This window comes from Antedon mediterranea, chromosome 4 (genome assembly GCF_964355755.1).
Source record: "Antedon mediterranea chromosome 4, ecAntMedi1.1, whole genome shotgun sequence".
NCBI lineage: Eukaryota > Metazoa > Echinodermata > Crinoidea > Comatulida > Antedonidae > Antedon > Antedon mediterranea.
In genome coordinates, this window is record NC_092673.1 from 5,514,374 (window position 1) to 5,531,571 (window position 17,198).

Genomic DNA, 17,198 nt, shown 5'->3' on the forward strand with positions numbered 1-17,198 from the left:
ACAAATTAAGATTTCCAGAACAAAACAGTCTCTTGTAGATGGTGTAGCTGTATCTACTTCACTTTTTAAATGTGTGTGGTTTTTTTACAGGTTAAATCAATTTTGTAGATAATATATTCTATAAATTATAATAATCAACTTTATGAAATTTATATAAAATTGTGTAAGGATAATTTATTAAAATAGAAATAGACTGTATACTCTAAAAGGTAATGTTGGTACTATAAGATATAATTAGGTTACAGTATATTATATATGTGGTTGAGCCTATTTAATCACCAAGGAAATTTGTTTTTTTATAAGTAGCAATGACATTGTGACTAAGAGAGGTTTGTGTGTTTGTAAGTTACCCTAGAACCATTGCCAATTTAGAGATGTGATAGTTCATATTGCTATCACTGTAAAAATTCAAAGTTACTAAAATCATCTATTCTAAAATAATTTAAAGATATATTGTCCCCCTAAAAAAATAATAATTGTTTACATTTTTTGTTGTTGTTGTTGAATATGCCATTTTAATATCACATAATAGTTATTTTTTGTTGTTGTTGTTGAATATGCCATTTTAATATCACATAATACCGTAGTTATTCACTTTGACCAAAAACTGGATAAAATTTTCTGAAAAATGTAATTTAAAGAAAAATAAATTGTAAATTTGGTTGAAATCATGGAGTAACTCCATGGTTGAAATTAACCATTTCTTTTGTCTTTTTATGAAATAATTATTTTTTTTTAATTTTTGATTCTACAGAAGTGAATAACTTGATTAAAACTGCAAAATGGTCTATTCAAAATCTGATTTTATTAATCTTTAGACAATACATTGTTAAGAAAAAATTAAAATTAAATGAAATTTGTGTGTAATGTAAGGTAAAACTTATTTAAACAATAATTTGTTCAAAATAGAATAATTTCAAGCACTCATTATATGTAAGAGTGTTTTTTAACAAATAAAAAATTGTAAAGTGATTTCTGTTTATTTTATTATTTGAACTTGCTACATAATTAATGCGCTACTCGATCTAAGTTTTTTGGCGCGCACGCTCATCCTCTTTTGGCGCTACGCTCATCCTCTTTTAACATGGCGCGTACGCTCATCCTCTTTTGCTGTGTACGCTCATCCTTTTTTGGCGCGTACGCACGCTCATCCTCCTTCCTCCTGTGCGTAAGATATACGCGTTTCCGGTCGATATCAAAACACACACGTGGTTGAGTTTTGTGTTTTATATTTGGTTGTATTGTTGTTTTCTTGTTTTGATTACTAGCTCCCTCTATAAATAAAGGTTGTGAGTGACGTTTTGACCTCTTTTTGGAATGTTTCAAAATTATGTAGGGGCGTTATATATAATAATATTGAGACACACAGTTTGACGTTTAATAAATACGTTTTAATAACATTTAATTGCAAATTTATTAATAAAACTAGTATGTGTGATAAAAAGGGATTGTTGTTGAACAGATTGTGTTTTGTAAATATTCACGTAACTTGTGTTTGATAATTGTTAAAGATTTATTACTATCTCCCAGATTGCCCTATGTTGTGTGATGGTGGAGGGAAGTAAAATCTACCACACCCTGCACGCACTATTTGGAGGCTATCGACGATAGTGATTCTGTTCAACCACGAAGTTGGCCTGTCTGATATGTGTTTCTCAACCTTTTCGGTGCTTAGTGGACTATAAAAAACTACCCATGGAGTTAGAAAATATTGTTGCAAATACGGTGTATTTGAAAGCAAGAGAAGGTAAGTAAAACTTAGCAGTTATCTGAATCCTAATGACAGTCTGTTAAATTAGTGAGCTAAATATTATTCTTTGCTTCTCGGGTGCTGGTCAAATTATCGCTGGCCACTAAGCCACTAAGCGGTGAAAGCGGAGCTCTTTTTCCTGTATGGTGCACATTCTCCCAGGCTAGCGTTCGGCCTAGCCTTGAAAATACCCAATACGCAAATTGTGAGGTATAAACACATAGTTTTACTAGCCTAGACTGTATAGTTGAATTGCCCTACTCGTTTTTGTGCTACAGCAGTACAAAGATTTTGCATTGCACGTAACAGTATATATATATAGGCTATCTCAAATTTTTATTTCACAAATAAATATATTTTTAATTTATTTATATAAATTATTATTTAAAGCAGCCTAGCTAGAGAGTACAGTACTACAGTAGGCCTAGTTATAGATGCTCAGGTAGGGTAGGCCCTTTCTTATTGCCAGAATTGGCAAAAACAATACTACACAGTGTTATTCTATTTACTGTAAAGATTAAGAATCAGTTTCAATACAGTTATTGTTTCCAAAGTTATTTGACCCGCAGTAGGTAGATGTGAAATGCATTACCAACAAATTATTAATACTAATAGATCGTATAGATAGACGCATATATTATATTACTTCAATTAAGAGTCAATACATGAAAAAGTATTACTTTTGTTAATGTTTTTTTATATCTTGTACATAATTTAGTTTACGTTTCCTTGTACTGTAGATACTGTAGGCCTATTTTTAAATCATTTTTTTTCCTCTAACTTTAATTTTACTTACTCTGGACGCACTTTCATTCAAGAAGTGTACCACTGTTTCAAAAGTGTAGCCTCCAAATAAATTATTATTATTATTATACAATGCAATAATTATTTTATATGTAATACACGATATAGAGCGCATTATAAATGTTTTTATTTTTATTTATTTTAAATCAGTTCAGTTTACAGTACAGTGCAAGAGAAAATGAGCATGGAATTGTATAGCTTCATTGTGGAATCAGGAAGTGAAGCTACCTGTTTACCTTCCCAATTGACCTTGATATTTTTTTTTTGGATACATTGATTAAAAAAGAATTTCAAACTTTTAATAAAATAATGAATTTTACAATTCGGTGGTGACCGATTGCAAAATGTATGTTTGTTTAAATGTCGACAGTATGATCCTTCGGTAGTGACACACCTTGCTGGTTCACAAAGGACATTGGGTTAATTATTGAGAGTACAAACTTCAGAACATAGTCCAAATTGAAAGTTTGTAGAGGTTATGAAGCAAGCTTTATAGTAAAAGCACAACCTACTGCTAGGACCAAAGTTTCTCAGCTACAAAAATCTAAAAGTTGGCTGCAGTATGTACAACATCTTAGACAATGGCCAAGGTTAACCCTGTATAGGCCCGTTCATATCGAACTTAGGGCGAGATAAATTTACTATGATTAACGAGATGATGTTGCCATAACTTTGATGTGAACGAATTATTAGGGCGAGATGAAGGAATTTCCTCAACTACGGTCAGTCAAGGCCATCGCCTCGATGGAATAGTAAATCCACTTGTAAAGCTAGAAAACGATTGAGGTAATTAACACCAATACACCAATCATATTAAAGCAAATTTCAACTTTGACATATAAACATCAACAAATTAGCTTTATTTCTGAACCACATGTTAACCGAGAGCGACGATCTGTCATATTACTATTTTAAAACTTATTTCAATACAGTACATCTGTACCGCATTCATCATGTCCGAAAAAGTAAAAGCGAAGACAAAAAATGTTACATCTAGGCTTGTATGAAAAAAAACATGATCTCCCCAAGTTCGCGCTGTTGTTCCTCGGCATATCGTACAGTAGGTATCTGAGCCGTCGTCAACTAACGCAAACAGCAGCAAAGCAGTACCTTCATCTAGTTCAGTGTCGTGTCATCATTAATCATTTGTAAAAATATAGGTAAAAACCCCGATAATAATAATAACTGAGGAAGCATTGTGTCGACGGATCGTTAAGCAGTACTCGAAAAAGAAGAAGGTGGTAGAATGGGTGCGTATACACACAAGGAATAGCCCACAATAAAGTGCCCTAACCTGTTCAACTGTACTTCCTGTTTGTGTCGGCGGGGTCGCGAGCATGTGATGCTTAAGTTATCTCGCCCTAACATGAGCCGTCGAACGCAATTTAATGAATTTAATCGAATTACCGCTCTCGTAAAATTTAACTAGATCAGTACTTATCTCGCCCTAAGTTCGATATGAACCCAACTTTTGAAACAATATACTCATTGATTTAAATTTTAGAGATGTAACTACAGTAATCCAATAATTTGCATTAAATGAATGCAAGGTCAATCTGAAATATCTGCTTAAATAAAAGACCATAATCAAAGTGAATGCCAGGAAATTAAACATAGTGGTTTTGTTCATATTGATTTGGATTATTTACACATAAAGCTAAATAATCAACCTTATTGATATTGTATTACTGTAAGTACAGCATGGACATATTGTATTAGATATTACTCTTTGATTGGTATTATATAGTAGTACAGTATTTTTGTCTGTGTAAATTGTTTATCTAAAGTTTAACCATATTCATTTGTGGTAATTTCGCTGTAGACCTAAGGTAGAGGGTACAGTATTTTTTCTGTGTAAATTGTTTATCTAAAGTTTAACCATATTCATTTGTAGTAATTTCGCTGTAGACCTAAAGGCAGATGGTACAGTATTTTTTCTGTGTAAATTGTTTATCTAGTTCAACCATATTTAGCTGTACTCTGTCTACACTATCAAACTTTATGCAACAAAAAAATGTGATATACTGTATACTGTAGACAGGATGATGTCATATTTAAGCATATCACTACCATATTTGGGCATGTCACTTTTTTGTCATTTTGTAGTTTGATAATGTAGACAGAGCTTTAGACTATACAGTATTAATTTGTACTTATTTATCTCCAATCCTTCTTATAAACAACACACCAAGTTCAAAACTCAGAAGACCAAATTGGCCTAGTTAAAATACCTCCCATTGTGAATTAAACAGTGTAGTAGGCTATAAACTAATCGACAAATATAAAGCCAATCAGACCATGAACACTACCTCCTTGGGAGCTAATTATGAGTCTTAGAAATGTACAATAGTAAAACTTGAATCTCTACCCAGAGACCGATTACACTGGACGTTCCATTTCCTATTCTAGTAAAATAAACTAGTTTGAACTTTTCAAATAGTTCATGTGCATTACATATTACAGTAGTTTGTCTTCATGCATATCCGACTACCTTGTCTGGTATACAGTACCTTCATTAATTATGTAGTTTGAGGTCATACTATACTTATAAAGGATGTTGTGTATGTTCCTTGGTGACAGTATGACTGACCACTGACCAATTCTCGAAAATATTAATTTTTAAGTGCAGTACAGTATTATACTATAGTAGAATGAATTTTACCAAATTATAATTTGAACAATAAAATATTAATAATATAGTTTATACAATCAAGTGCACAATTATGAATGTTAATGACTTGAAATGGGAAAAATATTTTCATGAGTAAAGATTCACTCTACCTCATCTGAATAGAAACAGTAAGGCTTTTTCAAATGAAAATTCAATAGATCTCCACCCATTTTGTTGTCACATAAAGTTTGCTAGTGTAGACAGAGCTTAAACAGCTTTTACAAAAAGTTGAAGTACTAAAAGTTGATAAGTGCCTTAATACTACAGTTAGTATAGTACAATGGAATATGAAAAATTAAGAATGGCAAGTTAATTTGATGAAACTTGCTTCATTAATGACCTCTCTCACAAGGTCACATTAAACTAATAAATTAGTCTCTTTATAATTAGCTAATTAAGGCTACAGTAGTTTCTAATACTGTATGGACTCTTTTTTCTGACCTGGCTTCTCTAATTTTTCAATTTAAAGTAATTCAGCAGTAATTAACACTCCTGTATACATTAAATAATAGTGATGATGACTGACATTATTTTTGTACACTGTAGCCTATCCATTGTGTTTTGAGATAATGCAAACTTTTCCACCTCCGAACCTCAAATTTTATAATTATTTCTAACTGTTAATTACTGTAGTACAGTACGTACATTTTTCTCATTAACTGAATTAAGGTTTACAGTATTTAAGTTGTGAATGTCTTTTTTTATTATATAAGAAGTTAACTTGTCATTTTGTTTGGGCTTTACAAGTTATGTTAAAGTTGTTTGGTAATTGATTCATACGATGCAAACAATAAATACAATTAAGGAGTGTTCTAAAATTATAACATTCCTCGTTAAGCCATGTTAGAGTTCAATGTCTCAGAAATAACATACTTGTTTTGTGGGATACAACACTGACCACCATGATATGTAATTCAAAACATAATCTGCACAAATCCCCATTTTATTGGATCCTGCTGTGTAGATCGTGTTCGACTATGAGTAAGACAGACAATGCGCCCTCGTTGTCTGTCGATGTGTCATTGGAATAAAGCAACTTCGCTAAAGTGGTCACCACTGTGGACAGGGTCAAATCCATAGGTCTTGGATGTGGGTCAACTGTACTGTAGACCTGTTCCTGATGGTTTGCTAGTGGTTTGCTAATGGTTTCCTGGTGCTAATCAAATGACATACCCTATAATGTTTTACATCCTATAGCTGCATGGATTTAACTATTTTTTCATTCATGTTCATGATTAAAATCTTGGTTTCGTCTGTAACACATCAATGGGATTTCCTACTTCTGTACCTTTCACAGTTCGTTAACCTAAAAATTAAGTTCTTCTGATATTGGTGAATAAATTTTGTCATCACTTTTGGGCCGGTTTCTATTGACAAGAAACTACAGTTTAAAAAAAATGCAAAATGCTTTAAACAGTTAATATTAACACAGAAAAGAACCAATTTTTAATACTTTTACAGTCAAAATTTAAATTAAATTTCTCCGTTCTTTGTAGGCCCTTAAATGCCTTATTTTTTTGGTTTACTTTTTTACAGTATCTGAATGGTATACAGTTACAGTAACAGAAATATACTTCTACTGTATCTTTTAGCCTACATTTATTTATCAACAGCTTTTCATTACTGTAGTGAATTTTTAATTAAAATAATCTACAATTATAGTATAGTACACCAGCAGTACTAATGAACAAGTCATGCCATACAGTAGTTAATTAAAAAAACAAAGATTTAGCAGTTTTCTTTGAGATACAGTATATGACTGATTAGTGGGTCTTCACCTTCTGACGCCAAGCCTGAAAATATCTTCATATTCTTGCGTAATTATTAATTCGTAATTCCTATAGTGCCAAGAGATGTGTTAAGTTTGTAGTTGTTAGTTTAATGTGGATTTTATTATGCTAAGTTGTTTATAGTTTAAAAGCCTTGTGAACTCCTTAAGAAGACCTTATTGCCAGCTTCATCATTATCTTTACACAGCCTGGATTCCTCTCATCTCTAAACTGATGATCAATTACCTACGCGATGAATATACCATACGTTTACGTTTATATTGATGAGGTTCAATGCTTCGCAACTTCAAAGAGGTTTTCTTCTGCTGTGTCAATAACTGCACACTTACCGTGTAGATGTGTATACATCATGTCTTTGTCAATGTCATATTAAATCTACTTTTTACCAGTGTATCAAGTTGTTATTGGCTAAAAATTAATTTATAATACTTAAAGACCCCTTCCCTGCAATTTTGGACGTTTTTTGGAAAATAATACATATATATCACTTTAAAAACATTAAACCATGTCATTCCTTGTCTTAAATGTAAGTTTTATGGTAAATTATGATAAAAAGTGAGAAACAATGCACTACCTAAGTAGCTCGCGGCGATCGACCTCTCGTGGACGGTCTTAGGCCTAGCCTAGCTAGGCTTAGTTTTGTAGGCCTAGCTGGTAAACATCGACAACGTACGAACATCGTACGCTAGCTATATACCTAGCCTGACGTTGTATAGTTGCTGCATTAATTGTCTTTCAATTTTTGCCAGACTCCGTTGATACAAATTGGGGAAAACCCGGTATTTTCGCTGAAAAGTTAGGAGTCTTCCATTTGTTTTGGCTTCACGATCGATCGAAAAGTGGGCGAATTACAGGTGAAAAACAAAAATATCCATCCGCGCGCAATGCATTTTGGGATTTATAGCGGGCCTCTATAATTATTAGAATCGATTTATTTTTCACATTTTTAACCGTTTAAAGACGAAAAAAGTTATCGCAATAGGACCATATAGTATTATTTTTACATTAAATATAGTTTGTGATCTTAAAATAGATCTAAAAAACGTAGGGAATGGGGCTTTAATAGTAGTGTAATTAAAGTACGTATTGTCATTGATAGATTCCATTTTCTATATATTTTTCAACAATATTTTAAAAGTTACAGCGCAACACTGGATTGTAGTACTTTGAAATGTGTGCTACTGTTACTGTACAGTACTACTGTAATATTGCTCCGTGGTACTGTACTGTATACAGTATTACTGTACAGTACTTTCTTACAAGTACTGTACAGTAAATGTTTGGTACTGTGTGTTACTGTATACTGTATGCTATGTTTACTTTGTTGTATTTTACTGTGTGGTACAGTACTTTCTTTTACAGTGTAGTGTTGTGTACTGTACACTTGTGTGTTACAGTACGTACTGTACAGTACTACATACATTACTAAACTGTACAGTATATGGTACTTTGTACAGTACTGTATGATACTGTAATACTTCCTGATATACTGTCTGTGTTACTGTGGTACTTAATGTATACTACTGTATGATTACTATGCTATCAGTACTGTTAGACATACTGTACAATACTGTATCATGGGATTCCCGACGAAGTATCTGTTTATTGATAACATTTTATATCAATGTTTATTGATAACATTTTATATCACGTTTAATCACCATTTCCTCCAACCATGTGTGGTTTTAATTGGAATTTGGTCATAACTACTGTAATTTTATGAGATCAGATAAAGTTCAAGCGTATGGGTTTGGGAAAATCATTTTGGAAGCTACTACAGGACAGTACTGTACTGTATGCATTAAAAAAAAACGACATTTTGTCTGTCTAGTATTAAAGTCTGTACATGCCAATGAAATACCAGACTACTGTATTGTCATTCTTTAGGTCTCTTTTCATTGAAATAATATTGTTAATTAAAATAATTAAATGAATGTAATTTAAAGAACATTCACTGGTTTTTGTGGGTTTATTTTTAAAAGAAAAAGTTGAAAAACATATTCATTTTAATAGCGCATGTTATTGTTATTGTAAACATGTATTGACTGAAAAAGAGTTAAATAATATCCGATGTTGACGACAGAATCGGGAAAGCAGTTCAGCTTCATACTAAAAGACATTCCTATTCTGTATGTTTACTGGTTAAAAGCTGTAAGAATCCAAGCCTGGCATTATACACATACCAGACCTATATCATAAATTATCGTTTGACTTATAAATAACATTATGCATAGGCTAAGAGGATATTCATTACAACATGCATGGGTTTGATTTATTGTAAGCCGAAATTAAATTAATTGCGAGTTTTAGATCTTCATACTGTACTCCTGTGATAATTTGTTCAAAATTAATTTACATAATTCATAAACAAGGTAATTAAAATGCATGTTAATGACAGTATTAATCAATAAATAGTTACAAGCTCGACTCAATAATTATTATTCAGAAAAATATTGTATAATTTATATTTAGATTATTATAATATTACTAATTAATATTTTGCATATATTTTTACATTTTATAGTTAATAACAAAAATTCCAAAATATAATTTATAAACAATTTATATTGTTTATGCAAAATAAATAAAATGCATAAATAATGAAACATTGTTGTAAAGATAATACTGTAGTATCTACCAAATAAAAGGGAAATATTAAAGCCATTTAGCACTTGAATTTAAACTCTTCTTAATATCCTATTTCCTTCCTCCTACAGTACCATATAAACTACTTTCACAGTAATATACTGTATGTACATAAATACGCATACAGTATTAAAATCGCCAACAATGAAGTATCAAATCCTAACTAGAAATATCTAAAAATTCATTAAATTCCTAAATTTTCAGTAAGTAACATAATAAATTTATCATAATTTGTTACATAATAAGATATATTCTTTTTATCATAAATCTATTTTTAGTAACATGGCTGGTATTACAGTATGTTTTCAGTATAATTAGAAAATCAACATTGGCTAAGATTCGTATTGATTTAGGATCTGTAGAAGGTTACCGACGAGTAAATTTTAATTCACGATTTATGCTTCTGTATGTTTATGTAGTAATAGACTAATTATATCCAGATTGATAGACTACTGTAATTATAGATTGACTAACTGGTAAGTATTGATTTTATGGAACATGACTTATTAATATTATGAAAAACTCGTACTGTAGTGTTTGTGCAATTGTCAACTGCAGTGCAGTTTTATTTCACGTTTAACAGACAAGGAGAAATTCTAAACCACACAAAGAAAATGCAGAAATTAGTATTCATTTTTTTTTTCAAATGAAATAAGGTCATAGTTTATTAAAGATGTATTGTCCCCCAAAAACATGATAAATGAAGATTGATAAAATCAGATTTTGAATAGACCATTTTGCAGGTTTAAGAAAAAATAATTATTTCACTTATAAGAAGACGCATGAAAACAGTTAATTTTATACCAAAAACCATTGTCTGACAGACAATTCAAGTATTTTTTGCTCTAAATTACATTTTTTTAGGTAAATAGTTTTTTTTTTTGATCCAGTTTTTGGTCAACGTGCATAACTAATACGTGATATTAAAATGCCATATTCAACAAAAAATAATGAAAAAAAAAAATTTTTAAGCGGGACAATGTATCTTTAAAAATATTCTAAATTAATATAAATTTTAATTTATAATTCTCTGTGAATATATCAGATTCAACTCTCATTGTACATCTTGGAGCAAGAACAGTATTCCATATAAATGTAAATTTGTATGAAAGGTCAGCAGAGTTCAAATCCATAATTGTTACACTGACTATAGTAACACTAACGTATCATGTTGACATGCTGGTTAATAGTAACTGTATCTACATGATGCAGTCAATAAAAACCTGCAGTTAAATGGAACGGAAAAGCCTATTTAAAGATTGTGTTTGACTTACCTGTAGTGGATGAAACGCACATTAATTAAGTATTGTTTACAGCTACCAACGAAATCGACCACATGATTTTTGTTGAGAAGAAGAGATTATTTATATGGTTAAATTCAGTTTATTGTAGAGTTTTCGGAGTTGATGTACTGTACACTATGTATTTTCGTAAACGTTTTAATAAAATAATAATACCACCTTCAAAACCAAAAAGACACTGTATCCCCTTTGATACGGTCAATACTATTAAAGTTTATATTTATTTTGAATAATAGAGTTATAGTGAAAAATATTAAGAGCAGGTATTAAATGTTTATTTTAACAATGTTGGCCTCACTTGAAGGGTTGTTTGAATTATATTTTAAAATATATAATCATAATCAGGTAAATATTATTTATTCTCTTCATGGACCAATGTACACACAACAAAGATTGGCTTTCCCAAATTAGTTAATTACTTTACTAATCAAGCTCAGTGATATTTTTTATCTGTTTATTGTTTAAAAAAATTCTTTTAGAATTGTACAGTAGGATGTTCATCACAGCAAATTTCAGTAGTTTAATTGAAAAAGAACATTCATTTAATTAATATTTTATACATTTTAAATTCGTAGAGTTTCATAATCATATGACAAAATACGTGTAGCACATCTGTATAAAAATGTATTTACTATTCCAACAAATTGATCACGAAATCATGACAGCTGTTTTTTTTATTATAACAATTCCATATTTGTAGTGAATCTGTTCTGGAATAAACAAGTTATTAAACTGTATCTAGGAAGCCTGGATATACCATAATGCATCTTGTTCTGCTTAGGGCATAAGGAGCAAAAGGTGTCTATACTCTTGGATGTAAATCACTCTAAAACCTGCCTCCTGCTGTTTAGCCCCAATTGTGTTGATTCAAAATTTCATGCTGACTTGGTTTTGCGTGGCATAACGTCAGCAAAGGCACTGCCTTGCCTCGATCACTGTTTTCACAAGTTGCGTAAACAAATATGAACTGAAGCTGTAATCAATGCTAAGGACTGAATCAATTAATTTCTGATTATTGAGTAGATATAAAGTGTTCCATTTCATTTCTTCAACCTTAATTTAGCTTTGGGATTTTTGTCGGTTCGATGCACTTTCTGAAAGTAAGTTTTAATCGGGCCATAAACTTGATTTTGATTGGTTATTTTGGGTCTGTTTACAAATTGTTTATATCAAGATTATGTTGTTAATAGGGAGGTTTCGCAACCTTACGAATACGATAACGAAAACGGATACGTCACACATTTGTGAAACTTTTGAGCTGATCCCCATTTCATATTTGTAAAGCGTATTCGTGTTGACGAATATCACCAGTCATATTCGTAACTACAAAACGAGTATAGTTTTGGATCTATTTTGCACATTTTGCATTTGAATCAGGCATGATTCATGATTATAATAATAATTATACTTTTATTGAAAGTAATTTACTAAAATGCCAGGTCAATTTTGATAAATAGCAGTTTTTAAAGTCCTCACTCGCTTTGATGTTACGCTAGGCCTAGGCAGTCAAGCACCAAGCAACACGTACCTGCGCTTTGCTCAAATTTACTGCAGTCATATTTTGGCCGGCGTCCTAAATATTTCGTTGACATGCGAAACAGATTTTTACTGGCTTACAAAAAACGAATACATGTGCGTGACGTATCTGTTTTCGTTATCGTATTCGTATTTTATTTTATTTATTTGCACACTTGCACACGCCACTACTGTACTAGGACTCTATATATCTATAATGTCCAAAATGATCTTGGTGATTACACTAAATATTATGGTATAATAAAGATACTGTAGCTCTTTAGGGTGGAGTTTTAGAAAAATGTCCAAAGAATTTTAAGCTCATGTGTGGCATACTGTACAACTACATTCATCAGTTGAAAATTACTTCCATTTATTGTCATTTGCATATAAAATATACATATCCATGACAACAATATCCTTATATTTTTTAGGTGATTAATAACATTAAAAATTGTTGAATAATTATATTCATCATATAATTTACTGATGAACATTTGGTGTCTATTGATTTTCTGTAAACTGTATCTCCACGTAAGACATTTTATGCCCAGTGTAATAGGCAAATTCTGTACTACAGAATGTGTGTTGCCTGTATTATGTCAAGTGTTAGCTTAGAGTAGGCTTACAGCATGATACAGGTGTCACATGTGATACATGACTGTCACTATCATACAATTGGCCAATGATAACTATTTATATACAGTACCAAGAATTTTTTTTATCATTCGCGGTACTATATACGTACCATTTATTTGTATCAACAAAAAATATATTTACACAGTATTTCTTTCACAAGAATATTTCTATAAACTTATTTGATACAAAACGGGTATGCAATGAGCCGAAGCTCTTAAACGCATTACCCTGTTTTAAAATAATACTAAAATCTTTATTTTTGCAACAGAAAAAAAAAGACTCATTCACTAGAAAGGTGTTGTTGCACGAGGCCGTATAACATTGTAATGAAACTTGTCATCCAGAAATGAAAAAGAAAAAAACACAATTTATACACTTCAGAAGAAATCTAAGAAAAGCATTATCATTATAATGAAATTGATGGCAATAATAATGTTGCACGAGGATAACAAATGAAATCATTTTACAACATTTGCTTTCAAAAGATAAAACTTCTGATTGATTCTTGGAACTTCAGGTTGTAAGAATTCCTCAAATTAAACACTTTTTGATTGGATAGTATATTGTCTGTTATACTGTATTTCTATACATTTTTCATCACTTAAAATTATTTTAGAACATATTACACATTTTTTTTATGAGAGTTATGCAAGATATCTATAGTTATTAGAGTCTTGATGAGCATTAAACAAATATGGAAATATCATGTTGAAAAAAAAGAAACTAGAATTTAAAAGAATGCTTAAAAAATTTGTTTGATGAAATCCCTGTTGATAAGATGGGGGAATGCCCTGCTAGTACTGCTACCATTTGTTTTGTATCTTACTCTGATAGTTAGTATTGTATTTCGGGTACACAATACACTAAGGCATGAGTTTAATGTCCTGGTTGTTTTCTGTTGATTTGTGCTGTCCCGTCCCCCGCTTGTCTTCGTTTTGTGTCCCAGGCAGACCTGTATCTTTCTGGGATGCTGCCTTCCCCACCCCCCTCCCAGATTTATTGTTGTTATTTGTATATGTTTCCCATTATTGTTTTAATCTTAAAAGGAAGTAAATAACTTTTATTTTGAATGTAATTGAATTGAGGGGTCGAACAAACGCTTTTTGGTCTTATAGTACGTGCCCTTTCAAACTAGCCACTGCAGCATAGCTCATGAAAATTCTTTTCAAACAAGACAAAGATAAAGCAAGGGCACTACTTCCATGCATTTTATTCACAAACAATGATGAATCACAGGCAGCGATGTATTAATGTTTGCTCCACGAATGACTAATAACATTTGCTATGTTCTCAAAGTTGAACTTTACCAATAAAAATGATAGTACTGTCTGCAGATTTCAAAGTCATAAAAATGATTTGTGGATATTCCTGTGTACAATATCATAATAAATGTCAGATATATATTCTTTATTTTTGAATACATTAGCAAATTATTTTGAATACCATTGCATTTATTTGATATACTGTGTACAGTATAACTGTAAGGATATTTAATGATGAATTTTGTTGTCTTGGTTTTAAATTTATTAGCTTTTTTAGGGACCAAATAAAAATATATTAGTTACTGCACTTTGCTGTTTTGTTTGCTAGAACAATTATTTAGAAAGCCTTTTATAGATCTGTATACTTTGTATGAAAACAGTAAAAATTATACGTTTAAGTAAATAATTAAAATGTAGAGTAGTTACTGCAGTAAACTGCAGTAGAATAATTTTGACATGATCCTTTATTTAAATGACCAATTCATTGTGTTTATTTTAACCAGGTATGGTTGTTTATTTAGATGGCTCTTGATACTGTCTGTATTTAGTTTAATGTACCCGAAACAATATATCACTCTGCTGTATACAGGCTAAACCCTAAATTATATACCTTATTATTGTACTGTATATGACATGAAAACCTGATTTTCTGAGAAAACTAGTCGTATTGGCCTGTTTCAAAGTCTTTACGAGAGTCGTAAAATGAAATGAAAAAAATAGAATGAATATTTAAATTAATATGTATCTTTGTTTTGTAGGAAATGGAGGAAAACGAAAAGGAAGAAGCAAGAAATGGAAACAAATCCTGAAATTTCCACATATATCCCTCTGTCAAAATGTAAACATAGGTAAGGTTTATTGTCTCACTTAACTGAATATTTCTATAAATTAGCTCGTATAAATTGACGTCATTGTCTCACAAGGACTAAGTTCATTCTAAAGGTCAGTGCAATCATACATGACACATCTTGATTTTTTGCAACGCTGATTTCGCGTTTTTTGGCCAAATTATAAAGAAGAAAGTTTCCAGAAACGATACGACCTGAAATATTAGTGCCAAATACTTTCAGAAAAGAGCAACAGAGGATGTGGTATATTATAATTTAACCGCGCTTGTAAATTAAAATTGATAAGAGGTTGATTTGTACAGTAGATGTTGTAGTGCACTGTATCTAGGCAAATGTTATATTTTATATAGTATCATAGGCACAAACCTAAATACATGACACATGTTATGATATTTTAATCTAACCATTAAAGGATACAAATATAGTTGTAGCTTGTGACAAACATGTAAAGCTTTCCTAAGATACTGACGAAATGACTGTAAGATACTGTACATTATGGAATTGGTTGACAAAGGTTTGGTGACATAGAGTTTTGTCTATTTTATGCTAGATAAAAAGCACTGTAAAATATACAGATACAGTTGTAACATACATGTAAAGCTTTCCTAGATACTTAGACATGAACTGTAAGATGCAGTATGGAATTGGGTGACAAAAGTGGATTTGGTGACATAAAGAGTTTATTTTATGCTAGATGATAAACCATTGTATAATAAACATATTAAAAGTTTCATTTCTGCTAGGCAAAGCATTGTAATGATGGCAAAGAGCCAAGACAATCAGCGTCTGGTTCTTCTATAATATCTAATAATTATTTTTCATTTCATCGTATTCCCCTGTTAATTAATTGTTTAAATTTACAAATCCTTGGTTCTTCTAAGAACAAATGTCTCAGGAGAATTTTATTTCTGTCAAAATATGATTGGTTCACAAAATTATACCATAAATCTATAGTATAGTGTAATATTGTGACCCCAGATTGACTTATGTATGTAATATATTGATTATTGTGACCCCTGATTGACTTGTGTAATATTGTACAAAATGAGATGCTGTGCTTTATTGTAAAATTTGGATTGACATGTTGACAGTGTAGTATGTAGAATCAGCAATATGATCTTTATTGTGTTGGCTTTTTAATAACATCTGCCGAACATTCTCCTCATAAAAAAAAACCCCATTTTAATATCATTGTCCGGAGTTGTCATATGATATCAAATGTAATTGCAATTGTTGCTTGATGACTACAACCATGAGTATTAATGGTAGTCATTGGACATGTGCCAGATGTGGATAGACCTGCAATATAGCAGAGAGCATATTATTTAGCATAGATACTAGCATGAACAAGCACGAATGTGCGATACTCTGGGTACAGCAAAAGAAGCTGTAATGACGTCATAAGACGGGATGTAATGTCACATACACATCAATAACCTCACTACCAAATACGATATATATTCCGAAAAGTTACGTCACATAACCGAAAATGGTATATTTACGGTAAATTGTGAAATCTCAAAGAACAGAAGTGATGTCACAATATCATTTTACTGTATATATTCTTATTCTCCAAGTCAAGACCTTTGAAATGACACCAAACACGGCTATATTACGACGAAAATCGTTTGCCACCAAGGTACCATCTTTGAGACGACATATGTCTGCATAAGGTTTGAAATTGAAAAATTTGGCTCTATAGCTTTGAGGACATGTCCCTGCAGTATACCCATGCCAAATCCCAGCTCAATACTACAACAAATAAGGGAGGAGTAGTACTTTATAAATCGCAATTTTTTTACGATTGGTACCATGTTTATGACGTCATAATTCTGCATCCGGTTGATGTACGAACATTTTCTCTCTATAGCTTTGTTCACCTATTACCCTAGTATAGAATGCATGCCATGTTTCAGAGCCTTCAGACGACGCGTAAAGATGGAAGAAGAAGAAGAGGAAGAGGAGAAGATGG

At 31.4% G+C, this 17,198-nt stretch overlaps 1 protein-coding gene across 1 annotated transcript in view; it reads left to right on the forward strand.

Moving 5' to 3' along the window:
• Positions 1–1,447: 1,447 nt before the first annotated feature.
• Positions 1,448–17,198, forward strand: part of LOC140046460 (G protein-coupled receptor kinase 5-like) — a 73,715-nt gene continuing 57,964 nt past the window's right edge. Inside the window, exons 1-2 of the mRNA XM_072091109.1 lie at positions 1,448–1,747; positions 15,137–15,226. Coding sequence (XP_071947210.1) covers positions 1,696–1,747; positions 15,137–15,226 — 142 coding nt within the window. The 5' untranslated portion in view covers positions 1,448–1,695. The remainder of the gene's footprint in view (positions 1,748–15,136; positions 15,227–17,198) is intronic.